The sequence below is a fragment of the Myxocyprinus asiaticus genome, chromosome 27, assembly GCF_019703515.2.
Source record: "Myxocyprinus asiaticus isolate MX2 ecotype Aquarium Trade chromosome 27, UBuf_Myxa_2, whole genome shotgun sequence".
In the NCBI taxonomy this organism is placed as follows: domain Eukaryota; kingdom Metazoa; phylum Chordata; class Actinopteri; order Cypriniformes; family Catostomidae; genus Myxocyprinus; species Myxocyprinus asiaticus.
This window is the reverse complement of record NC_059370.1, coordinates 41321166-41348623: the sequence shown is the minus strand read 5'-3', so window position 1 is coordinate 41348623 and position 27458 is coordinate 41321166. Positions and strand designations below refer to the sequence as shown.

At 37.3% G+C, this 27458-nt stretch overlaps 1 protein-coding gene across 4 annotated transcripts in view; it reads right to left on the bottom strand.

Annotated features, from left to right (window-relative positions):
• LOC127418059 (plastin-3) overlaps positions 1-27458 on the bottom strand; it is a 50242-nt gene that overhangs the window by 18294 nt on the left and 4490 nt on the right. Inside the window, exons 1-9 of one of the 4 annotated variants that reach the window (XM_051658411.1) lie at positions 13423-13621; positions 12403-12494; positions 11126-11235; positions 10129-10292; positions 6094-6223; positions 5782-5914; positions 5610-5691; positions 3530-3695; positions 2985-3127 (exon numbers count right to left, since the gene is read on the bottom strand). In XM_051658411.1, the coding sequence (XP_051514371.1) occupies positions 2985-3127; positions 3530-3695; positions 5610-5691; positions 5782-5914; positions 6094-6223; positions 10129-10292; positions 11126-11186 (879 nt within the window). In that variant the 5' untranslated portion in view covers positions 11187-11235; positions 12403-12494; positions 13423-13621. The other 3 variants (XM_051658410.1, XM_051658413.1, XM_051658412.1) reach the window with 3 other exon arrangements.

Genomic DNA, 27458 nt, shown 5'->3' with positions numbered 1-27458 from the left:
GAGTTTGAAAAGTCTCTTAACTGCAGCGTAGTGAGAGATCAGACAGATGGGTAAATAATTCAATCAAAACAACAGAACAGAGCTCAAATCTACTGTGTTTTACAGCGTCTGTATCACTGGTTTTATGAGACGGAATTATATGTTATAAGAAGTCAAGAGAAGAGCGTGAAATCACGTAACAGATTGTGTCACACTGTATCCTTCATATCAAATACCAGATGATCTGTCACATGTTGTACAGCAATGATTTTCAGGTACGCCCAAAGCATTTGAAAGTCAAAGTAACTGCCCTTTGAATCTGGTCAACTGCCTTTATGTAACATAAATTACAGCTGTTATTTTGATTTGGTTCATGTCCGTAGCACAAACAATGCGGGACGAGTATACATGCTTCAGCAAACACAGCTATCAACAATGACTGCACAACCTCTGTTGCATTGATTTGCACACATTACTCCAGTAAGAACAGCAGATTTCTGTGCTGTGTCAGCAACACTGACTAATGTTTGGCCTGGACTGTGTTTATAGCTCCAGAAGAGGGGTGGATGGGTTGAGAGAGAGAGTCTGAAATGGAAAGAGATCAAATATGGGCTCTGAAAGCTCTGCTGGCTGTACAGCAGATGGATTAAGCCAGTAGTAAGGGGCTATAAATTATTCTAACTTGATTATTCAAGCCAAGCCATGACACTGCAGAATTCCTTTCAAAACATCATAGCTCTGTTCCAAATTCTGTTGAGCTGCCTACTTCCTACATAGGCAGCTGCCTTCTAAGGCAGCATCCTGACCGTCATAAGCGACAGATTTGCTATGCTCTACATAGGCAGCGACTGCACATGCCGCACAAATCACGCTCAGCTCGAGAGACTCATCTGAAGAAACATTAGGAACATTAATATGGAAATGAAGTCACACTTAAAGACTAATTCACACTGCCCAAACACCACCAACATTTCAAACATTCTAAGGTCACATCCACACTAATACATTTTCATTTGAAATGCACTGATTTGGCATTGTTTACGTCTCTCATCCACGTGGGAACTGCGCTTTCCTCCACCAAAAATAAGTGTTTCAAAAGCGCTGTCCATTCCTGCATAATTTGGAAAACGATGCTTGAAAAGTTTTCCATACAAAAACGGATTAGTGTAGATGTGGACTTTAGGGCCGTTCACACCAAATGTGTTTTTTGCATCCATCTGCACTGTTTTTTTAATTTGTTTTTCTATGTAAACATGCTCTAGATGGACGACTTTGACTATCGCACCGCATCTTGCTGTTTTTTTTAGTGTCTCAGGCAGAAACGCAGCATTTTTAAGATGGCATGTCAAGTTAATAGGATTTCAACTTTTAAAAGCATGTGCTGAGTCACGTGCATTCTGTTCCGTATTTTGTGCTGCGTTCAGCTTTTTTTAAAGTGTGCGGTCAGTCTGAATGTCAAGAACAGAAAATAAAAACTTTCATGAATAACTTTAACAGACAATCATACGTCTGTGAGATGTCTGTTTAAGAGCGTTTCATCTGGAAAGCATCAAATTTTTATTAAAATTTGTAAACAACATAAAAAGCCTTATAAACATTCTAAATCATAAATGTCTCCGATTTACAAACATTCTAACTCATAAACGTCTCCGATTTACAAACATTCTAAATCATAAATGTCTCCGATTTACAAACATTCCAAGTCATAATCGTCTCCGATTTACAAACATTCTAAGTCAAAAACGTCGCCGATTTACAAACATTCTAAGTCATAAATGTCGCCGATTTACAAACATTCTAAGTCATAATCATCTCCGATTTACAAACATTCTAAGTCATAATCATCTCCGATTTACAAACATTCTAAGTCATAAATGTCTCCAATTTACAAACATTCTAAGTCATAATCGTCTCCGATTTACAAACATTCTAAGTCGTAAATGTCTCCAATTTACAAACATTCTAAGTCATAATCATCTCCGATTTACAAACATTCTAAGTCATAAATGTCTCCAATTTACAAACATTCTAAGTCATAATCGTCTCCGATTTACAAACATTCTAAGTCATAATCATCCCCGATTTACAAACATTCTAAGTCATAATCGTCTCCGATTTACAAACATTCTAAGTCATAATCGTCTCCGATTTACAAACATTCTAAGTCATAATCGTCTCCGATTTACAAACATTCTAAGTCATAATCGTCTCCGATTTACAAACATTCTAAGTCATAATCGTCTCCGATTTACAAACATTCTAAGTCAAAAACGTCGCCGATTTACAAACATTCTAAGTCATAATCATCTCCGATTTACAAACATTCTAAGTCATAAATGTCTCCAATTTACAAACATTCTAAGTCATAATCGTCTCCGATTTACAAACATTCTAAGTCATAATCATCCCCGATTTACAAACATTCTAAGTCATAATCGTCTCCGATTTACAAACATTCTAAGTCATAATCATCTCCGATTTACAAACATTCTAAGTCATAATCGTCTCCGATTTACAAACAATCTAAGTCAAAAACGTCGCCGATTTACAAACATTCTAAGTCATAAATGTCGCCGATTTACAAACATTCTAAGTCATAATCATCTCCGATTTACAAACATTCTAAGTCATAATCGTCTCCGATTTACAAACATTCTAAGTCATAAATGTCTCCGATTTACAAATATTCTAAGTCATAAATGTCTCCAATTTACAAACAATCTAAGTCATAATCATCTCCGATTTACAAACATTCTAAGTCATAAACAAACAAAAAAAAAACTATTCATTTTGTATCTGCTCATGTAACCCTGGCTGAAGACATAGTATCCGCTTTCATAGTTACTAAATGAATGTGACAAGGCAAGACCACACTTGATCTGGTCTTTGGCCTACTAGCACAGTTCTCATGTTTAATATCCTCCTGAAAACATCAGTTTGAAGAGAATGTGGATCTGATACCTCATCACCAGAAGAGCGCAGTAAACGGACACATTCAAACTGACCTTAATATCATGACTGAAGTTGTTGATCTTGCTCCAGCCGGCATTGTCCAGGTGGAAGTTGGCCCATCGGAGCAGCAGTTCCTCTGGGGAGAGTTTCATCAGATCCTCTAGAGACTCTCCGTCCCTCAACAGAGCCGCCAGAGCTTAGACAAGACACACAGTGATATCATCACCTTACTTTCATCATGAGATTAAAGACTCCATGCAATCAATATTTTGTATATTTTTTTATATTTTAGTTCATATCTGTAAGCTTTGAGGTCACCTATATGCTGGTGTACTCCTAAAAGTTGACCAAATGTATCTTTTAAAGAAGAGTTTGAGGACAGACATTAAAGTCCCCAAGTTCAGTTTGGAAGCAAATAAACTGTTCGGTCCAGTACATGAGGTCAAGTTTAAAAGCTCAAGTATGTTATAATGGTCAGTTCTGTCAATGGGGGTTAATAATTCACTATCAAGGAGAGGCTAAATCTGCTTGTCAGGATTCCTGGATGTTGACATCACTTGTGGCATTGTTTGGACATGTGTGTAACCGAGACACATACCCTCATTTCTGCTCAGCTCAATGTCAGCGAACAGACCAATCTTGATGATCTGCCACAGAAGTCCCAGCACCAGATGAGGTTTCCCTTCCCGCAGGTCCAGAGCCCCGATGTTTACCACGTGACAGCCGATGGCAGAGGCCGAGTTAAGAGCCAGGTTTAAATTTTCCTGCAAGACAGAAGCCATGATCACTCCGATATATACTTACTCAAACAGCAATCAAGCCATGCAAGAGATTCAAAGAGGTATTTTAAATAATAAACTTATTTTAAAGAATAACACACACTTATTCAACACTATGACTGCTAACACGGAAATATGCCCAGGTCATATTTAATTTCAAAATAAAAAATAAATTAAAAAAGCACTTTTTTATTATAAAGACAATGAATATATTATTGAATACTGAATATGTATTATGAAGAAATTATGATGTTTTGCATAGCAGTTTTTGTGACAATTAAGCACATTTTCCTAATAAATTATCATTATCGTAGTCCGTCCAGACATTTTACATTTTCTTTTTTTTTGTAATTCTCATTATAATCAATGATATTATCAAATACAAATTTAAAACACACACAAACACACAATAATAATAATATAATATTATCATTATCATAAAGTGATTTTTTTGTGAAAAGGTTTTAATTTAGCATTTTATTTGTAATACTCATTATAATCAATAATGATTCTCATTTGATTCTCTATTACTGTAATACAGTATTTGTTACAGTACAACATGTAATACCATCATGATGTATAAATACTACATTTACAATGAACATTTCAAACACACACATATACTGTACATAGTTTATAGTATAAACATAAAATATATTTATTTTATATTTAAATATATATACTGTATATATGTATATTTACTCATTTAAACAATATATATATATATATATATATATATATATATATATACACACACACACACACACACACACACACACACATATTGATCAGCCACAACATTAAAACCACCTGCCTAATATTGTGTAGGTCGCCCTCGTGCTACCAAAACTGCGCCAACCCGCATCTTAGAATAACATTCTGAGATTATATTCTTCTCACCACAACTGTACAGAGTGGTTATCCGAGTTACTGTAGACTTTGTCAGTTCGAACCAGTCTGGCCATTCTCTGTTGACCTCTCTCATCAACAAGGCATCTCCATCCACAGAACTGTCACTCACTGGATGTTTTTTGTTTTTGGCACCATTCGGAGTAAATTCTAGAGACTGTTGTATGTGAAAATCCCAGGAGATCAGCAGTTAAAGAAATACTCAAACCAGTTCATCTATATCTATCTATATATATATATATCTTTATTCGTAATTTTAATTTTTATTTCACACCCTAAATTGTCACAATTGTAAAGAGATTTTTTGGTGAAAACGGTTTATTTTGATTTTTTTTTTTTCCATTATAATCAATAATGATTCTAATTCGATTCTCTAATACTTTAATACAGTGTATTTTACAGTAGAACATGTAATACTGTCATGATGTATAAATACTACATGTTTACTACAATTGAAATTGTATATATATATATATATATATATATATATATATATATATATATATACATATATACTGTACCTATAGTTTAAATTTGTATATAATATTTATATAAATAATATTAAGATTAAATTTATATTTTATATTGTTTATTTATAAAAAAAAAAAAAAAAAGATTTTTTTTTTTTGCACAGTAATGAGATTTTGTGGTAGGATGTGCTTGGCTGTCATGAAAATTACAAAACAATGTGAAGAAAATAAAAACGTAGTGGTCCCAGACTTCATTGTCTTTATGCACTAAATGATTTATTTGTTTGTTTGTTTGCTTTCTTTTAATTTTTGGGGTGAAATCTGACTCAGACATGTTCTAACACTGTTATAAACATAATGCTGGAAAACTATATATATATATATATTTTAAAGCTATTTTTGCTTCTATATTTCAATAAAAGTTTACATGGATGAAAGAGCAATGGTCTGAATTTCCTTACAATCTAAACTCACACTGCTGTGTTTAGATCAAAAAGATGAGACCAAATGAAAAGCAAACCTGTATTGTGAAGGGCGTTAATTTCTTCTTGTTGATCGTCCTCTCGTCAATAGTATCAGGCACTGACAAGTTGATCATTTTACTAACAGAACACAAAGACAAATGCATCTGGGAGGATTCTTACATGACAAACAACAATTAAACCACAGACGAGCCATTTATTTTGACTCACCAGAGCACAATCCCGTCACCCACAGCCTTGAAGAGGGCGTTGGTGTTGGGGTTCATGGGCACCACATGTGTACAGTCAGGGTCGTGTTCGAGCGCGGTGTTGATCCAGTTCACGAAGGCAAATCTTTCCTCCTCTAGACGAAAACACAGAAAACACAATGACACACAGTAAACACTAACAAAAAAGTGCCAAAAAGTGATATTTTTAACATGGCACCATGGTAAGTTACTGGTTTCTGGCAATTCCAAAAGTACTTTTTTGTACACTAACTTACTAGCTAACAGAAGTAGTCTTTTTTGGAGGGTTTTTTACCGGAGTATGAGTGCTGTGTGCCCGTGCTGGACAGCTCAGACGTGCCGCCGATAGCCAGGATGCCCTCTTTCCTGTTAATGGCCTTCCTGAAGCTCTTGGCGATGTCACTGCTCTTTAACTCCTGGAAGATCTGTGGAGAGTGATTCAGAGTGATTCAGAGATCCTGGTTATAATAACACCACTGTGACCATGATATTGATTATAAAATTGATAGTTGCGCTCATGGATGCTGATTGGTCAATGCAGCATTCCAGCCATGCTAAAACACACATATAGTAACACAGCTTTGACATTTGATTAAAACCTGCTCACCTATTTAATAAGTATGTGCAAAACTACGTATTTTATACACAATCAGCTAGTCAGTGGGTTGCCTGAATGACTAGTCAACAAATCTGTCGGAAGCCTTAAATAATTAAGCCACTATTTGTATTGTCTTATCAATGCTTTACTAGTCAGCCACAATAACGTAATGCATTTTAATGATCTGAATTATTATTTTTATAATATAATTATTAATTATTATACACTGAATTATTGTTATTTGAGGGGCTTAACTGCGATTAATTTGATTAATTAATTAATTCGCCATATAATGTCATTAATTCGATAAAACATTTGAATCGATTGACAGCCCTATAACTTATGTTAACAATGCAATGCTCATAGCGTGAGATGCTCAAAAACAGCGTGAATCGCAATGCAACATACAAAGATGTCCATCTGAATGTGTATGGCTGTAGCAGCGGTGCTTTAAAGGGCATGAATTATAAGATGTAACCTCTCTGAGGTGGTTTTACTGTGCAAACGCTCTAACAGTTAAAGCACAACATACTGTCTGTATGCTAATAAAGCACAAATCTAAAACTAGACACCCTCACAAATCGACAAGTGGGTTTTTAGGCAACTAGAGATAGACCGGTTTATGTTCATTTCTAATTTAAAAATACCCACACACACGTGCAACACACATGCCTTCTTTGAAGTGTCAGATATGCACATATTTTATGACACATGGCGTGTGTGAATAATCAAACTGACTCTTTCAGTGCCAAGTTGATCATCCAGTAAACTGAAGCTGCCAGCAGCTGCTCATAACCTCCTCCCAGCAGGGCAAACAAACACAGGGCCATTCACAGGACACACCATTTAGAGGAAGTGTCAACAGTCTCAATGAAACGGTAAGGCAGTATAAGACACAATACTGTGACCAATGATATAAAGTGACTATCCAAAGAGTTTTTAATTAAAGCACCCCAAAAATGATTTGGACATGTGACAGGATAGTCCACACAAAAATGAAAATTCTGTCATCATTTACTCACCCTCATGTCATTACATTATATAACAAAAGAGCTTTTTGAAGTAACTTTTCTTTTTGAGTCATTTTTGCAATGACATTTAGGCAAATGGTGTCGAGGTGACTTGTCGTGAGTGTATGAAGTCAGTTTCCCTCCATTTCACACAGGTGCCCTATAGCAGGGTAATCACAGGTGTAGTTCACTAGAACTACAGACATGTTCTACTAATGTTTGACAACCAGAAGGTTTCCAATTAATTTTGTCTTGTTTTTGAACACAGATCTATTGTTTTATCATTTCAAACATCTTTGTATGTAATGTTTTGCTTGAAAAGAGTACTTGTGCTTTCTATCTTTCTTTCATATTAATGCATTCGATACATTAATAAACCAAGTAGTGGCAACTAAGTCATTTTAAAGTGTGGCCTAAGTTTCCAAATTCTTTTTGTCTTCATTTTTATAACAGTAAATTTTTAAACCTGACAAACATCTTTTTTGCTTTAATAGTGCACTTTTGCTATCTATCTTTCTTTCAAATAAATGCATTAGATACAATATCAAACTAGTGGCAATTTTTACATTTTTAAGTACATTTACATTTATGCATTTGGCAGACACTTTTATCCAAAGTGACTTACAGTGCCCTTATTACAGGGACAATCCCCCTGGAGCAACCTGGAGTTAAGTGTCTTGCTCAAGGACACAATGGTGGTGGCTGTGGGAATTGAACCAACAACTTTTTGCTTACCAGTTCAGTGCTTTAGTCCACTACACCACCACACCACTAAGTGTGGCTTAAATATGCAAACTCTTATTGTCTTCATTTTTGACAGTACAGTATATCAACTCTTTCATTATTTTAAACCTAACAAACTTCTTTATATGAAATGTTCTGCTTGAAAAGTGTGCTTGTGCTATTTATCTTTATTTCAAATAAATGCATTAGATACAATATCAAAGCAAATGGCAATTTAGACATCTCTAAGAGTGGCTTAATTACCCAAATTCTTTTGTCTTCATTTTTAAAGGTATATCTATTGTTTAATCATTCCAAACCTTTTGTATGAAATGTTTTGCTTTAAAAAAAATTTACTTGTGCTATTTGTCTTTCTTTCAAATAATATCAGATACAATATCAAACCAAGTGGCAATTGAGACATTTTGAAGTGTGGCTTAATTGTCCAAATTCTCCTGTCTTCAATTTCACTTTAATTCTTTTTGTGAAATGTTTTGATTGAAAAATATACTTGTACTATCTTAATTGAAAATAAATGCCATTTGGTTTGATATTTTGGTATGCAATGATTTCAAACACTTTTTTAGTGTGGCTTAAGTGTCCAAATACTTTTTGAGGTCACTGCATAATTATTGACTACAAAGGAAATTACTAAAAAAATGATGAATTGCTGGATCTGGAGGCCATCTGGAGTGAGAACTTAAACTGTGATCTAATTTCTTTCTACTCCATATTGACCATAATTAATTTAATTATAATTATATTTATTTGTCACACATTATACATTTGCACATATACAGTGAAATTCTTTTTTTCCACATATCCCAGTTAAGCTGGGGTCAGAGTGCAGGGATCCCTGGAGCAGATAGGGTCAAGGGCCTTGCTCAAGGGCCCAACAGTGGCATCTTGGTGGTGCCGCTGAGCCACCACTTACCCCCCATGTTGGTCAATGTCTGTTTATCCTTAAGCTACGGCTGAATATGCAAATCAAGTATATAAAGCTGTAAATGACACATTCGGAAAATTTCATTTTAATTCCATCACGTATCATTCTTACATTCATGGATAACTCATTAACAAATTAATCACAACAAATTTCACTTTCTCCAACTTAAAGAGTCATCACATGTGTTTAACCGTTCAAAATCTTGTGTAGGTGCAGCACAATTTCAGAACAGTAAATGTGACATATTGTATGTTTTTTGGATTAAAATGCCATTTGAATTGCAAATTAAATCAATAAACCCAACGAAGCTTTGACTTACTGGATACATTTTATTATCCAAAGCACAGCAATGAAAAATGGAAAAATGTGTTATGTACTTTTGCTTCTAACTAGCCTTTTAGTTAGGATTTAGCCTAAACGTTGATATAAAATGCTTTTATCTGGCATTTGTCTGATTTTATAGAAATCATTAGAATGTAAATTAACAGCATAACAACTTAAGTAAAAAAAGTTGCATGAAAAATGTACATGAACTTTTGTTTTAATGACATGCACTTGAGCTGGCATGAACAAAACTAATGGATGATTTGAGAAAGAGCATTGTGTGCTTCAATGGAAGCAAAGAAATCAGCCCTTTACAAATGAGTTTATGGCCAGTGTTGACTAATTTGCTTACATTTGATTAGTGACCTAGAAATAGTGCAGAATCTTAACCCTTGTGCATCAATAAAAAAAAAAAGTTACTCAGAGGTCCATCAAGGACAAAAATGTCCATGTCAAAAAACTGCCATAATAATATATTAATATTATTTTCCACTTTCAATTAGTTAATTAAAAACATTTCTTTGTTTTGAATGCTTCAAATCCTTAAACTTAGTTCATTTCTAGGTTTAAATTTGATTTTTAATTCTAGATTTTCAATGTGGTGTAAGACTTGTGGATCCCATTATATATCTGATTATATGTGGATATTAAGAAATTAATGTATGTGTTTGGTGTCCATAAGGAACAAAACAGATTGTATATGGATGCTGTGAGAATGAAGACACTTACAGACACAAACTCATCAAAGCTGATCTTATTGTCCTTGTCTTTGTCCCCCTCTTCCATGAGTTTCTGGATGATCTCTCGCACTTTGTACCCCGGCAGGGGCAGATTGGCCTCTTTGAACAGGTCGTGGAGCTCGTGGTCGGAGACGAAACCATTGCCATTCAAATCTATAGAGAGACAGCAAATTTATGGTGAGCTTTGGTGTCGACATCGTGCAAGCATATTGTCATGTAGCAAGTAAAAAACACTTTTACAACATTTCACAATGTTGCATTATAATTGCAGTTAGGTTACATTGCAGTACAATGTCAGAAAAGTCTTAGAAACCTACGTATTTACATTACCAAAAATGATCAATAGAAATCAACTGCAAACTGAAAAATTAAAAATGACATTTTAATCACAAATACATTTTCATTTTATACAACCAAAATAAAACATTTTGGAAATGATGTGAAAATACCTAATGGGTAGGTTCTTTAAGTAGCCTCAAAAGCAATTTAACACCTTTCTACCATAAAACCAAACTGCATGTTTATGTAATGTTTTGTTCAGGTTTTCAAATAACGTAATCCCAACATTTAAATCACCCTTTAAAAAAGTAAGAAAATATTCGTATTTATACAGTACATCACAAATGCATTTTGAGATTGCCTCCACAAAGGATACATGCAATGACATCACAAGGTTCACAAGGAAAATCTAGGGGGGCAATGCCCCACCAGCCCCCCAACCCCCCAGTTGAGAACCACTGCTCAAGAGTCTCCTTTTACAGCCATTCAAAACCAGAAGTTAAACGAGACATTTGAGAAGACAATTTGCTAAACCTAATTGGTAGCTCTGAAAACGGTAATGTAGGCGTTTACACCAATGCAAAGAAAACAAAATCTGTAGAAAGCATCAGATATGTAAATTACAGCAAAAAAAAGTCACCTTCACAGGTGGCATTTCATGTTGTGATTAGAGTCGCCCAAACTGGTTGGACAGGAAAAGCACTCACCGACTTTCCCGAAGGCCTCGCGCAATTCCTCCAGCTCATCTTTGGATATCTTCCCTGCCATCTCCTCGGAAACAACCTGAAGTGCTCTCACTCAAATGACGTGACGACTTCTGCAGAGCAAAAGGCAAGTATCATTCAATAACATCGCCCTATCATGACTACAATTATTTCTGTTATAACGTTATTGTGTGGTTTTCCAAATTGTTGTAAATGCTCACTGGTGCCTCTCTTCTGAGAAACAAACCTGGAAGTGGGATTTTACAGTAAGATGATAACACATGCAAACGACATGCAAACATCCATCAAGCAGGCAAGGGCATCAGTCGACTATATTTGGGCAAAACATATGTTCGAGAGGGCGTGCCCAAGCTAGTGCTTTTGAATGCAATGCCACCAGAAAGAAAGTAACTCAATGACGTGATTGTTTGTAATGACAAAGACTTTTGTTCGAATCTATTTTAAGGCTGGTACATACTGTACAGCTTGATGTAAATCAAGCCTAGCTAAAGCCTAGCAAAAGTTCAACCAAAACAATAAGCACATAAAACAAGCACTAGAGTCACAAATGCAGTTATAACGTTGAAGATGCTAGTTGGCAATAAAAAAAGTGAACTGATTTAATGGACAAAACAAATCACTTTTTGATCAACTAAAGTGAAGAGGCCAATCCACAGATGTAAATTTAGAAGCATTTCTTTAGAAAATTAGCATGTTGATTTATCATTGAGTTATGATAGTGTGCAAAAGAAAACGTCTGAGCAACATACTGATTTAGTTTAACTGTAAAAGTTAACCAATCAATTATTTAAGCATCTGCATTGACCTCACCACCCACACACACACAGAAAATGCATTACAGCCAAGGCAAATATCCAGGATATCACACATATACATATATATATATATATATATATAAACAGTTGATATAGCCTACTCAGTAATACACTTCTTATTGCAGTAATATATGGCACATCAATGTGTCAATGTGTTACTAAGAGCTATGAACATCCTTTGCTGACATACATTTTTTAAATGAGGCTGTACCCACAGCAACTGAACTGAGAACAGATTTACAGTGTCACCCTTAATCATGCCCCGCTGTCCAAACTGACCTGAGATCTGCTCATAAAAAGGCAGCGAACACAGCACCGCAGCACGCTAGGCTGCCCGAGACTAGTTTCCTGTTAGCCACTACCCTTCAAGAGCTCATGGTGATTCAGGACACACCCGCAGTGCAAGTCAACATCTCCATTCACAAAGCCGTCACCCTGCCTTACGTTTTTTTCAGCACTTTGTTACGTCATTCAGCGATGCCAGAAGTCCTACCACACCCCGATGGGACAAGATGGAGTTATACCCTCTGAATGTTCTGAAACCGAACAAAACAGAGAGAATGACATCTTACCAATGTTATATAAAGGTTGAACCATTTAGCATGTAAATAACACTTAAAGATACAGCTAGATGAAGGTTTTTGGCCAATTTTGTTTCAAGGTCCACATTTGATGTCATCCCATAGCTATTTGGAAGGTGAACACAGAAACTGCAGTGGAAATTTAAGGGAAAAGACAAAAAAGAAACGGGCCTAATATCTACCCTTGTGGCACCCCTATCACTAAGACAGTCCTGAGAGCCACATGCGTTCAATAAACCACCTCTTTCTTCGCAAATCAGATAAACTGAGAATGTTCCAAGAATGATCCTGAAAAAGCACTCAAGCTTCTTCAAAAGTTGCGGAAGGACAGTCGAATTTGACTAAGGTTTGTTTACATCCCAAATGACTGAAAATTGTTGAGCGCTCTGGGAGTCATGCACAAATCTAAGCAACAGGAGAATCTTGTCTAGTCACGAGTTTTTCAGCATCTCAGGGACTGCAAATGGTGCATGAGTGATTTTCACGTAACATATTTAAATTCATTATGCAACATAAAGTCACAAAAGCCATAAAATTCCAGTTTTTAGGGTTTCAGCTTTAAAAGAGTAGGCTGACAATGTGCTCTCACATTAAACAGATTTACCAGCCTAAAAAAAGAAACGCTTTGAAATCTGAGTTTACACAAACCTCCTTTTACCTCCAGAACTGGTTCCTGCACTCCAAACAAATTGTGAAACAATGAAACAAATGTAGACTGAACGCAACAGAGCGTTTATATAGATGCTGCTGCTGCTGCAGTTAGCAGACCAACCACGAAGGGAATGAGACAGATAGAGAGCTTTTTCCCAGTGAAAGACATTAATGAGACAATGTGGGACATAGAGAGAGACCAGAAGACAAAAAACAGATAATCGGATCCAACCTGTGCTGAGAACGGGGCTGTATGCAGCAGCAGTCGCAACAGAAGATGCAGTCCTTGCTCCTCACCCTTCAAGGCTAATCTGAAACACCAGCATTCCTGTCTGCCTCATAAAGCTTCCTCCCAGGCAATGGGAATAGTGGATGCCGTGTCCGATTGAGGGAGGGGGTAGAGGCAAGCGCAGACAGAGAGATAGAGAGAGAGGGGGAGGGGAAAGCATGAGTGTTTTTCTTAACTACCAACGTTGCTGTCCCAGATGTCCAGAGTAGCGCAATAAAGTTGCAAGAGAAAAAAGGGGTGGGGAAAAGAACACGCATCTCTCAAAACAGTATACCACCAAACAATACAAGCAATGTCCTGTTGTTTTAGAAAGTCATGACTTGGAGGGGAAAAATAAAGTTGTGGACAGATAAACATATGCTGAATCACTTGAAACTCAACTGAATCACTTGGAAACATGTGCTGCACATGTGATATCCTTGCATGTTTAAGCAGAATGAAAGTTCAAACAAACAGATTGCGTTTTTATATAGCTGTAAAAAATACGGTCAGCATAAAAACTGCAGCCGTTAGGCTTTAAAAATAAATAAAACATTATGTAATATCCTCCCAATTTATTATCAATGGGTAGTTGATGCATTACTTGTCAATCAGCTTAAGTTATTTTTAGAATGAAGATTTTAGGTTACATTTATATGAATGCATAAGAGCTAGTGTACACTGTAGGTGCTATGACTGTGTTTCACACATTTTTGTCTTTGACTGTTCATTTTTATTTCAAATACATTTTTAAAAGTACAAATGTTCCATTTGGTCTCTCATAAAAGTTGAATGCATAATAATTATTAAATAATCGTCTGATCGCGGTTATTTGATATTAAACGCAGCTATTTGAGATAACTGTGATTATTGTGCACTTCAAATTCCAATCACATTTTAATGCCCAATTAAGGGAATTTTAAGCAAATATATACAATACTGTGCAAAAGTTTTAGGCACTTGGGAAAAATGTTGCATAGTGAGGATGTCTTCAAAAATAATGCCATACATTTTTCATTTATCAATAATGTCATACAAAGTCCAGTAAACATAAAAAAGCTAAATCAATATTGGGTGTGACCACCTTTGCCTTCAAAACAGCACCAATTCTCCTAGGTACACCTGGACACAGTTTTTCTTGGTTGTTGGCAGATAGGATGTTCCAAGCTTCTTGGATAATTCACCACAGTTCTTCTATCTATTTAGGCTGTCTCAATTGCTTCTGTCTCTTTATGTAATCTCAGACTGACTCAATATTCAGTGGGGGGCTCTGTGGGGACCATGCCATCTGTTGCAGTGCTCCCTGTTCTTCTATTCTATTCTATTTGCAAAAGAAATGTTTGGGAGTCTAAAATGTATATTTCCTATTGACACACTAAAGCTGAAGACATAAATAACCATCTTAAGACAAATGTTTTTGTGAAGCATCTTATGTGCCTAAGACTTTTGCACAGTACTGTAAATGCCATGAACAGTGCGTGTCCAAGTCACTCAGGCGCACCGAGGATGTCAACCAGAGCAGCTCCTATCTGGAAGAGCGTTTGAAGCACTTCTCAAGCGCTCTGATGTGCGCTGTCAGCAGAAGTTTACACCAAACTCCCGCAAAAAGATAAATGAACAACTATAAACTGTGATAGTGAATGCAAAGCACTCCGGTTTCACTTTACTTTAATGATCGTGTAATGGCAAATGTTCCTGGTCATAGCGGGTTCATAGACTGGTATAATGAATCTGGTGCACCAACAAACATAGTGCATGGACAGAACAAAGCACAAATGAGGAGAATGAATCCAGCAACTCATGTAGAGGGGAGAAAATGTATTAAACCGACAATTTAATACATTTTCTCCCCTCTACAAGAGTTGCTGGATTCATTCTCCTCATAGTGGGTTCATACACGCAGTGTTAATGACACGCAGTGAGACAGAGGAGACGCTATTTCTGTGGAGTGACAAAATAATGAGACGAAATCCCAAAGGTTTTGCTTTATGAGAAATAAGGGCTCATAGGTTTAATCAAAGAGCATTCAAATAACATGTGAAAGTGAAGAAATTAGGACAGAAATATTATGCATAATATTATATAATTTAAAATAATATTATATCATATAAATGTAGTAAAAACATATCAAAATATATATACACTGGTGGCCAAAAGTTTGGAATAATGTACAGATTTTGCTGTTTTGCTGTTTCGGAAGGAAATTGGTACTTTAATTCACCAAAGTGGCATTCAGCTGATCACAAAGTATAGTCAGGACATTACTGATGTAAAAAACAGCACCATCACTATTTGAAAAAAGTCATTTTTGATCAAATCTAGACAGGTCCCATTTCCAACAGTCATCACTCCAACACCTTATCCTTGAGTAATCATGCTAAATTGCTAATTTGGTACTAGAAAATCACTTGCCATTATATCAAACACAGTTGAAAGCTATTTGGCTTGTTAAATGAAGCTTAACATTGTCTTTGTGTTTGTTTTTGAGTTGCCACAGTATGCAATAGACTTAAGATCATTATTATGGCAAAAATGGCAAAAAAGAAGGGGGCCTGGGTAGCTCAGTGGTAAAATATGCTGGCTACCACCCCTGGAGTTCGCTAGTTCGAACCCCAGGGCATGCTGAGTGACTCCAGCCAGGTCTCCTAAGCAACCAAATTGGCCGGTTGCTAGGGAGGGTAGAGTCACATGGGGTAACCTCCTCGTGGTCGCTATAATGTGGTTCGATCTCAGTGGGGCACGTGGTGAGTTGAGCATGGTTGCTGCGGAGGATGGTATGAAGCCGCCACACTCGCTATGTCTCCGTGGCAACGCGCTCAACAAGCCACGTGATTAGATGCGCAGGTTGTCGGTCTCAGATGCAGAGGCAGCTGGACTGAGGCGAATCACTACGTGACCACAAGGACTTAGAAAGCACATTGGGAATTGGTCTTTCCAAATTGGGAGAAGAAAAAAAAAAGAAACAGCTTTCTCTAGAAGATTTCATACAAAGGTGTACACTACAGTCTTCAAAGACAACTGGCTCTAACAAGGAGAGGTGTGTGTGTGTATATATATATATATACACAGTATGTATATATACACACACACACACTTATTTATTTTTACCAAAAATATGAGCTTCAAAAACAACAGGGTAAATGTAAAACTGACCAAAACTAAAGTTGGAAGAAAAAAAAAAACGACTAAGCGTTTAGAAATGTCTTGTCATTCATACGTTTTTAAAGCCTTCAAAAGGAAATCGCATATGCCTATTTTATTATTTGCTTTATATACAGTATGTAAAAATTACTCCTTAAAGGGTTAGTTTCCCAAAAATGAAAATCCTCTCATGATTTACTTAACTTTAAGCCATCCCAGATGTGTATGACTTTCTTCAGCAGAACTGAAATGAAGATTTTTTGTAAGCAGATTTCAGCTCTGTTTGTCCATACAAGGCAAGTAAACGGGTACCATCAGTCTGCTGGCTGTTTGACAGTCCAAAAGGCATATTTAGGCAGCATAAAAGTAATCCACATGACTCCAGTCGATCAATGAATGTCTTCTGAAGCAAATCGATAGGTTTGTGTAAAAAACTAATTGAAAATTAAAACGTATTTAACTTCAAATCGTTGATTCTGGCCAGCGCTGGACTGCGGTTTAAAATGACCTAACTCTCACGTGGCGTTCGTTCCTCTATTGTGTACAAAGCGTGCGCTTCCGACTTCTTGTTTGAACTTGCCATTGCACTTACGTCACGCAACGGTGACGTGATGCATCGTCTGCTGGCAGGAAACTATTTTTAAAAGATAATTAAGTTTTAATTATCTATTTATTTTTTACACAAAGGTATCGATTCGGTTCAGAAGACATTAATTGATCAACTGGAGTTGTGTGGATTACTTTTATGCTGCCTAAATGTGACTTTTTAGACCGTCAAACAGCCAGCAGCCTGTTGGCACCCATTTACATGCATTGTATGGACAAACAGATCTGAAATGTGCTTATAAAAATCTTCATTTCGGTTCTGCTGAAGAAGCAAAGTCATGCACATCTGGGATGGCTTAAAGGTAAGTAAATCATGAGAGAATTTTGATTTTTGGGTGAGCTAAGCCTTTAAGGTGTGAAGCAACATGCACCTTAAGAAATACGACAATTTCTATGACAATTAATTGTGAAAGCCCTAAAAGAGACAAATAATCATCATAATTGCAATTATTTGTTTGACTATTAATCGTCAGCTGAATTTAATAATCGTGAAAGCCCTAATATCATCTCTTTTAAAGTAATAAAAGAAAAAAAAAAGAAAAGAAAAAGTCAGCAGAAAAATTGCAATTTTTTGTGCTAGGAAAATAAAACGTTTTGCAATATCCTCCCAATCTATCAATGGTAAACTAATTTCAAGGATGGGTAAAGCTGGTATTCAACAAAGATTCTTCATGCTTCAAGGAAACAGGTTGCATGACAAATAACATTCGTTAATAACGTTACTGTTTCGATTCAGCATTAACAATCTAATTTAGCATCATGATCTTATTTCTCATAACCTAAAGCATAAGCTGTTGTCTAACCACAGTCACAAAGCCCTTAAACTCCAGTGCTTATCTAGTTTTTTTTTAAATCCCAGTGTGCTGACAGCAGTGGCACAAATTCCAAAATTTAGAGGGGCGGAGTGACTAGTGTTTCAGATTATGATGGTACTATTGCAGTGTAATACCAAAGCTGCATATTTCTCATACAGGACACATGACAGTCTGATCTTATGGTGAAATCAGAAACAGTAAGTTGACTTTTTTAAAATCTGAAATCGCTCTGTGCTTACCGAAACACTTTCCCCAGTTGCCAAAGCGCTGACTGTTGTTGTTTGGCATATGGGCAAGTGGCCCATTGTACAAAGGTGCCTGGAATTATTCCTGGCAGGCAGCAGATGCCCTAACCCCGCCCCCAGCCCTAATCCTAACCATATGGAGCCTAGAAGGCTGAGTAGCCTGCAAGGAACAACTCCAGGCAACTTTCTCCAATTGCAGGGCAAGCTCCATTTTCTGGGTGTAATGTCAACGGAGAGATGCCAGAAGCAAGTTATGAATCCAGCTGTTTTCAGCTGTACTGGATGTAATACAGTGAAGAGGAATACATATTTTATAAACTGAACCCCCCAACCCCAAACCCCAAACCTAAACCTAACCATCAGTGGAGTAAAAATGTAATGTTAGAGGGAAAAATGCAATGTCCGAACCCGTGTCTCCCATGTTGGTGATTCAAAACACTTTCAGTCGCAGGGAAGGTAAACATGCTGAAGCCAATGCAAAAATGTCTGATAGGAGATAGCGCTTGTCGGGGAGTCTGCATAATGTGGCCATTCCTAGGGTACCAGAACTCTCGGAAACAGCATGCCGACTTCCCATGTGATCACGTTGTACAAGAACATCTCATTTCAACTCTCACCAACAGCAGCGACTGAAAGCATGGAACAAAAACGAGATATACTTAAGAAAACGTGAGGGGGCCTGGGTAGCTCAGCAAGTAAAGACACTGACTACACCCCTGTAGTCGCGAGTTCGAATCCAGGGCGTGCTGAGTGACTCCAGCCAGGTCTCCTAAGCAACCAAATTGGCCCCGTTGCTAGGGAGGGTAGAGTCACATGGGGTAACCTCCTCGTGGTCGCTATAATGTGGTTCACTCTCGGTGGGGCGCGTGGTGAGTTGTGCCGAGAATAGCGTGAAGCCTCCACACGCTATGTCTCCACGGTAACACACTCAACAAGCCACGTGATAAGATGCGCGGATTGACGGTCTCAGGTGTGGAGGCAACTGAGATTCGTCCTCCGCCACCCGGATTGAGGCCAGTCACTACGCCACCACGAGGACTTTGAGCGCATTGGGAATTGGGCATTCCAAATTGGGGAGAAAAAGGGGAGAAAATAAAAAAAAACAAACAAAAAAAAAAAAGAACATGTGAGTGCCGTTTGCCTGTGTAAAACACTGCATCATAATGCCAAGGTGTTGTGGGTGGTTGCAAAGGCACTGCTGAGATGTTCCAACATTGAAATTCATATCACTTTGAAAAGTAATATCACACTTCTCCTCAATAAGTTACACATGGCATTTACAAACAATTGTTCTTTACTTTCAGATTGTAAACAGTGTGGAAAAATAAAAAAAGATTTTTTTGCTCTTTTTTAAAAAAAAATATGGACTATGAATTTGATAAATGATTGTATAAAATAAGTGTTCGCGTTTATACATTTTTTTGCATATTTGATTTACGGCTGTTGACTTGTATTATCGATATTGGCATTTAGGCTACATCGGCTATCGGCCATCCTGCTCGCTAGATATCGCTATTAACATCGGCCATTGAAACACCCATATCAGCTGACCACTAACACTGACAACCCAAATCTTCCTCCCTAATCCACACTGATAATTTATTGAAAGTAAGTGGCAAAAAACAGGTTGTTCAACAATCATTATGGTGTTAACGTCACAACTCTTGAGCTCATTAACATATAACCACCCACATTTACTTATTAACACCTGAGTATTCAGCACCTTGGCCCACCCTGATGAATGACAATGTGAATTACACAGCCTTTTGCATACATAAAGGTTATCCATTCATAAAAAAGCTAATTTACATGTAAAAGTCTTAACAGTAACAGTAGCTAAAACAGCTTGTTTTGTTTTTTCATTGAGAATTGGTCTAAACTGCACAAACAGCATTTCTATACACAGATGAAAGGTTTCTTCTTTAATTGCGTAAAGGTCTAAATGCATTACCAGAGCACCAAGAAGAATTCTTTGAGATTTTGACATTCCTTGAGCACAGGTTACAACACAACACAACAGATCACCTGTTAAACAAGTCGTATCTTGAACATCAGGACCATTCGGTTTAAAGAGGCAGAACAGCAGTGGAAAAATCCACTTCAGCGACTGAAGACCACAGTTTGGTTGGTAACTGAAATTCCAGCACAGAAAAATCACAAATCAGATTTAAAAGGAAATTATTTTTTTTTTGTCTCCACCCTGTTGTTCTGAAAACTTACTGGCATAGATGCCTGAGGAATAATGTGTAAAAAGTGAAGACAGGTGTGCATTACAGATCCTTTGTAAACTCTGCACTGCACATGGGGAGTTTAGTGAGATGGATAGAGTCCCATTTAGATCATGTATATAAACCAGGGAAGAACAAAATCTAGCCAGGTGAATATTATATAATCTGTTGAGAACTTTACTAGGTCATATTTCCTCCCAAAATAAAAGGAAAGAAGTAAGAAATAATATGCAGCTTTAAGACAATTTAGCCTATTTTTGGGACCATTAGATTTTTTGCATTATGACATAATGTTTATTGACAATTAATCACGTTAACCCCCAACTCTCAATTCTGCAATGTGAAAAACAATAATGACATTCTTTAAATTGTAATAATAGCATTATTTATAAAAATACCTTTATATAAATTAGAAAAATCTACAGGCCAATACCGTTAACAATACCTATACGTTGCAACGTACATCACTGTTTTGTAAAAATGTACATAATTAATTATAAATAAACCATCGGTTTTCATGTTGATGTTTTCATGCTTATAACTGATATGCTGATGGTTTATTTGGTCAGTAAATATCAGTGGCCGATATATCAGTGCATCCCTAATATTAATGGACCTTTTGTATTTAAATAATAATAAAAAACTTCAAATACTAAATACTATAAAGTTACATTAATTTGTAAAATATTTAATTCACTGGATAATCAAAATATGAATTATTATGGTTAGGTAATTTAGTCTGTATAAGAGATTTTTTGTTAGAATTTCCAGCTAAATTGTGATAGACCGTTACTGTGATATAAAAAATTACTGTATTACAATAATAAATATGATTTTAAAAAAATGACAACACTTAGACAACACTTGTTTATGTCACAAAATAATGCCACAGTGTGAAAAATCTTAATTGTGCATTAAACAGGCTTAATTTTCCTTATGCAAAAACATTATTTCTTTTTTTTTTTCTTTAGTTTTTACTGTGAAATATGACCTAGATATGTTATTGTGAGATTCAGCCAGCCATCTTTTCCTCAAAGTGGTGAGGTTGAGATTTTAAGCTGATTTTACTGGGGGAAATAGGAAAATTCACTCAAATCACTTCAGAGAAAGCCAAGCAATTTGACACCGCAGTGAAGACACTTCAAGCAAATTCACTACTAACAGCTCTGTAGGAGTATGTAACAATCTTTCATCCATTCAAAATATCAGCCTTTAAGGTGGTGTCTAATTTGCTCAACCTTAAAACACCTTTACTTACAGTATCTCAGTTTAATATGCAGAGACAAGTAAATGATTAATAGGTTAATTCCCATGAAAAGTGCCTCTATAATGCGTTCAATACATTGCTATGCTTATTTGAGCACCCTAACCACCCCAACATAGCAACACTGACTTAACCAATGGCGTGTATTTAGGTTGGGGTTATCTGTTTTTTTGACCAGTGGAAGATGGAGGGAGTGTTCGGGAATCCTGTTTGAAAACAGTCATTATTTTTGCAATTCCTTTTGTTGATGCAAGTTTTTCAGAAATGACACACTTCAGCTTTAAAGTTGAAAGTTTAAGTTATGGAATCAGGAAACAGAGTGACTGATTTATATTTAGAGAGGAGTAATATATGCATCTAAACAACTAACAGCAAGAGCATTGATAGGTTTGGGCTTTTTGTTGTATATTTAGAGCAATCAAACTAGAGGAAGGAATAGCTGTAGATCGGTGATATGGCCTCTTCCCAGCATTCAATGGAGAAACATATTAAAACAATGAAGAAAAGAAAAGCACATGAACACCATGCCAAGAGAAGAGCAACGGTATTCACAACGCCCAGATTCACAAAGGCATATTTGGAAATGTTAGTGGTGCATTCAGGTTTGTTTAATCACACCAGGAATGTTTAGTCTACACTGGTTTATCATGGATCATAAAGTATAAATAAACCAGCAAAGTACTACAAACCACTTAAAAACAGACTAGTGGTCTGAAGGTTAAGTATGGAATTTTAGCAGCACTAGCGTCACCAAACGGAATTGCAAAAATCACGACTGTTTTCAGACAGGTTTTCCAAACACTCCCCCCAATCTGCCATTGGTTGGGTGAACTGATAGCCCCATCCAAAACTCACGTTAGGGGTGGGCGATATGACCAAAATCGTATATCACGATATGAGTAATTTTATATCACGATATAGTTACATTTTTTCGGAGAAATAAATAACATTTTATTATATATTAAGCCATGTCGCAATGTGTAATTGAGTAATCCAGACAGTGAATTAAATACTTTATAAATGAAAACTTCAATTTTCTCTTTATTTTGAACTTGACAAACATAGTCAAAGTAAAAAAATAAATGCCACATTTCAGTCTGATGATGTGCACCAATTTTCTTCTTCTTTTTCTTATTATTATTGTTGTTGTTATTATTTGTTATTATTATGATTATTGTTATAACTTTCCTCAACAAACTTAACATCTTCTCAAAGCAATGCAAATAGTAAAATAACGTAAATATCCATAAATAAAACACGTAATTAGGCTCTTTGTGTTTTTAGTAATCTCTGTAAAGAACATATAAAATATCTGAAGGAAAATATGGCTGGTTTGTTTCCTGATATCAAACATCATTCAAACAGAATTTTAGAAAAAGTTCTAAAACAGCTCCCCTGGCCTCAAGATGCGCACTGGCGACTGACACTAGAGGCTGTAGCCTTTAGCCTCCTCATTAGCATACCAGTCTCCCATGCTGGAGACGCCGGTTCGAATCCCGCTCGGAGCGGGTCGAGCAGGACCGGTTACATCTGCATATTAGGAGAAAATTATTTAACATCTATACAATTCAGCTTTAAAATACGATTTCAAATTAGGCCTATCGCAATTATTAAATAATCATCTGATCGCAGTTATTTGATCTAATCGCAGTTATTTGAGATAACCACAGTTATTGTGCACTTAAAATTCCAATAACACTTTAATTCCCAAAATAAGGGATTTTTAAGCAAATATGTAAATGGTACTCAACCAGAGCAGCTCCTGTCCAGAAGAGCACGTGAAGCGCTTCTCAAGTGCTCTGATGCGCACGCCGTCAGCAGAAAATATAAACGAACAAATATAAACGCAAAGTGCTCCAGCTTCACTTTAAACGACTGTTTAATGGCAAATATTCCTGGTCATAGCAGGTTCATACATGTAGTTTTAATAACACGCAGTTACACAGATTAAGAAAAGCACACTTACACTATTTCTGTGGAGTGTCGAAATGATGAAACAAAATCTCAAAGATTTTGCTTTATGAGAAATAAGGGCTGGTGGGCTTAATCAAAGAGCATTAAAATAACGTGAAAGTGAAGAAATTAGGACAGAAATATTTTACTATTGCATAATATAATATCATATATAATTTCTATTATAATATATATTTTTTTTAAGTAATAAAAAATGAGTTCCAAAAAAAAAAACAGTGTTAAGGTAAAATTGACCAAAACTAAAGTTGACCAAAAAGAGAGACATATTTTAAGTATTTAGACATGTTTTGATATTTAAAACATTATTTTTCATGTCATTCATAAGTTTTTATAACCTTAAAAGGAAATCATATATCCCTATTTTATTATTTAATTTACATATTTGAAGTTAAATATGTAAAAATAACTTCTTAAGGTGTGAAGCACACATGCACCTTAAGAAATATGACAATTTATATGACAATTAATAGTGAAAGCCCTAAAAGAGACAATCATCATAGCCTTAAAAAGAAATTATCATCATAATCGCAATTATTTTTGACAATTAATCGTCAGACAAATTTCAAATGTTTGATATGTTTTGTGTAACTGAAACTGAAATAAAAAAATAAAAAACAATGCCAAATGTAATTGCAAAATTCCTTTTTTTTTAACAAAAAAAAAAAAGCCTTGCATACCTTGAGTTATATAACAACATCACTACCATTCCTTTGAAATAAACACTGAGACACACTAATAATATAGAAGTGTGTGGACTTTACGACTTTACAAAACGAGTGAAAAAAAGCCCTTAGACTTACAATGGAGGAGGGTCTGAGCCATAAGATACAAGAATATCATAGGGGGTGGACTCTTTTGACTTGGACCAGTAGCATCAACCTAGCAATCACCCACAACACCCTAACAACCACCCAGAACACCCTTACATCATGTCAGGCAATAAAGGCCTTAATGCTGCATGTCAACACTCAAAATTGGTTGGATTCTATAAGAAATCAACTTGGGCAGAGTTGGGGTGGAAGTATCTGTACTTCCCAAAAAGTCAAAACACAGAGCCCTGTGAACATCTGTGGTGGGGTCAGTCCAACACTAACTATTTCCTGTAACTATTCTGAGAGGTACAGAACGACTAGTTAAACTGTATGAGCTAATTTAATCAAGGTTTTATTGAGATTGATCTAATGCCTGTAGGTCATGAATGTGTGTTTTGGATATGAGCAGAATCAGCCGGCCACAAACATTGCTGAAGCGTTTCGGCCTGACATCACTTTAACCTTGGCCTTGACAATGGCATCCAAACCACACAGTTCTCCACAATTAAAGGGCGACAACTGTGATAGCAATAACATACACTTGTAACTTGGCTGCCAGTAACAGTTGCGGCTAAAGAATGAGGATATGACCACAACATGTGCAATGACAATATTTGGCATGGAAAGTGTTGTATCGAGGACAAAGTCAGACAACATTTAACATTGCCAAAAAAAAAATAATAATAATACTTTCTTAATAATTTTTTTATTTATTTTTTGGTCAAAATCACACATTCCTATCTATACCAGCAATCAGGAAATAGCCTCACTTCCAGGAACCACGTCTGGGGCTTTACACAACAATTTTCTCATTTCACAAAAAACTCACACACTTGAGTGAGAATCCAGTTCACTTCCAGTAGAAGCAATTTAAATTTTACTTCGTACTTTCTGAGGGTATGTTTGGAATGGCATACTACTCCTATTAGGACTTCAATGCACTGTGCATACTGAGGACAAAATGCAAATCTTCTGTATGCATGGGATACCTGGATGACCAAGAGGCCCAGCTCCATCAACTTGTAGTAAGGTGGGCCATGTGAAATTCCTGGTGGGCCAGGGGCTTTACACCCCATACATGCCAACTGCTCCAACTTCTATCTATCTATCTATCTATATCATTAAACTTAATGTAGAGCCGAGGAGGGCGGGGCCGGGCTGGAATGACGGACGCCCGGTCCCCAATCAGCCTGAGGGGGCGCGCGAGGGATAAAGGCGGCCGGGGACGACAGTTCGAGAGAGAGAGAATTACAGGCAGCTGTACTGTGTGTTTATGGTTGTGTGTTTTTGGTTAAGTTGTTTATTAAATTATTATTTAAGTTGTCAAGCCGGTTCTCGCCGCCTCCTTTCCATCGAACCCCCTTACTCTGGTGCCGAATCCCGGGAAGGAGGAGGGATTCCTGTCGCAGAGTCCTCGACACTGCCCTCCACCCAGGGGAGCGCTGCTGCCATCCGACAGGGGATTCCCTGGACTCCCTGACCGCCTGGAGCAAGGGAGACGCTCCTGGGGGCGGAGGAGTGCCCTGCCGTCCCCCGGGAACGCGGAAGGGTCGAGAGAAGACAGCCGTCCGCGGGGGGAGGAGGGAAGCAACTCCCCGACCGCCTGGAGTGGTAGGGCCGCTGCCAGGGGCAGAAGAGTGTCCCCACAGGATGCCAGGAACGCGGAGGGGCATTCTGTCCACTGGGGGTCGGAAGTCTGACTCCGGTCCGCCCGGGGAGGAGCGGCTGCCGTCCGCCTGAGAGGGTGGAGGAGTGATCGAAGACCACGCGACGGCGCATCAGAGAACCGGTGAGTTTCTTTTTCTCTCTCTCCTCTATCTCTCTCTCTGTGTTGGCCTTTCCCTCGCCTATTTTGTGTTGTTGTTTTTCCCCTCCTGTCCCCTCCCAGGTCGAGGAAGGCGGGGATGACCTGCCAGCAGTCGGGGTGCAAGACACGCCCCCCGGAGAGGAAGGGGGGATGTACGTCATGCCGGGGGCTCCCCGGCCTGAGGCAACGCCGGGAGGAGTGTAGAGCTGAGGAGGGCGGGGCCGGGCTGGAATGACGGACGCCCGGTCCCCAATCAGCCTGAGGGGGCACGCGAGGGATAAAGGTGGCCGGGGACGACAGTTCGAGAGAGAGAGAGAGAGAATTACAGGCAGCTGTACTGTGTGTTTATGGTTGTGTGTTTTTGGTTAAGTTGTTCTCGCCGCCTCCTTTCCATCGAACCCCCTTACACTTAACTTTCAGACTTTAAGCTTTTCAAAATATTGGCCAGGCTTTCTCAAGCCAACATAATGTTTGTCTTGATGAACTTTTTTTCTCTAGTTTTTTTTTAATATTATTTTACTGTCCTCTATAACAGATTTTGTAACAATTTTGTAACTGTAGCTTTTATCACAACAGGTGCAGGTCCGAGACTGTGCATCGAACTATTGATATCACTTTCACATTTTCACATGATATCACATTTACAACATTAGCTTTCTGCTTGTTTTAGAAAATTCGGTCACAAACTCAACCATGTCCAGTTCATGTGTTATTGATTTTTCATGAGCTAAAACTACAAGATTTTTTTCCTCTCATGAAGAATTGTGCAGCGAAACGGTGTAAAAATTCTTGCCAGAGTGGAGAATGAGCTCTCACATGAAGCAGTAGAAACGCCCATGACCAGGGCAGACACATACAGTTTATGAAGACCTGGAAATGCATCTTTGTATTCATGCAAGAGTTTGCAAACAGCCGAACAGTCAGCATCAGTTGGAAGCTTTTTGGTCAGCATTAGTCTGGCAACAAGAATTTCACTATGCGGCTCACTTTTTGCAACCCCTGCAAGACTACAGAAAGGCTCAAGCAGCTAAATGTCAAGAAATTTGTTGGATTTTGGAATCAAACATGAGAGGGCTTGCATCAGCTCTAAATTCTTTGTGGAAAACCT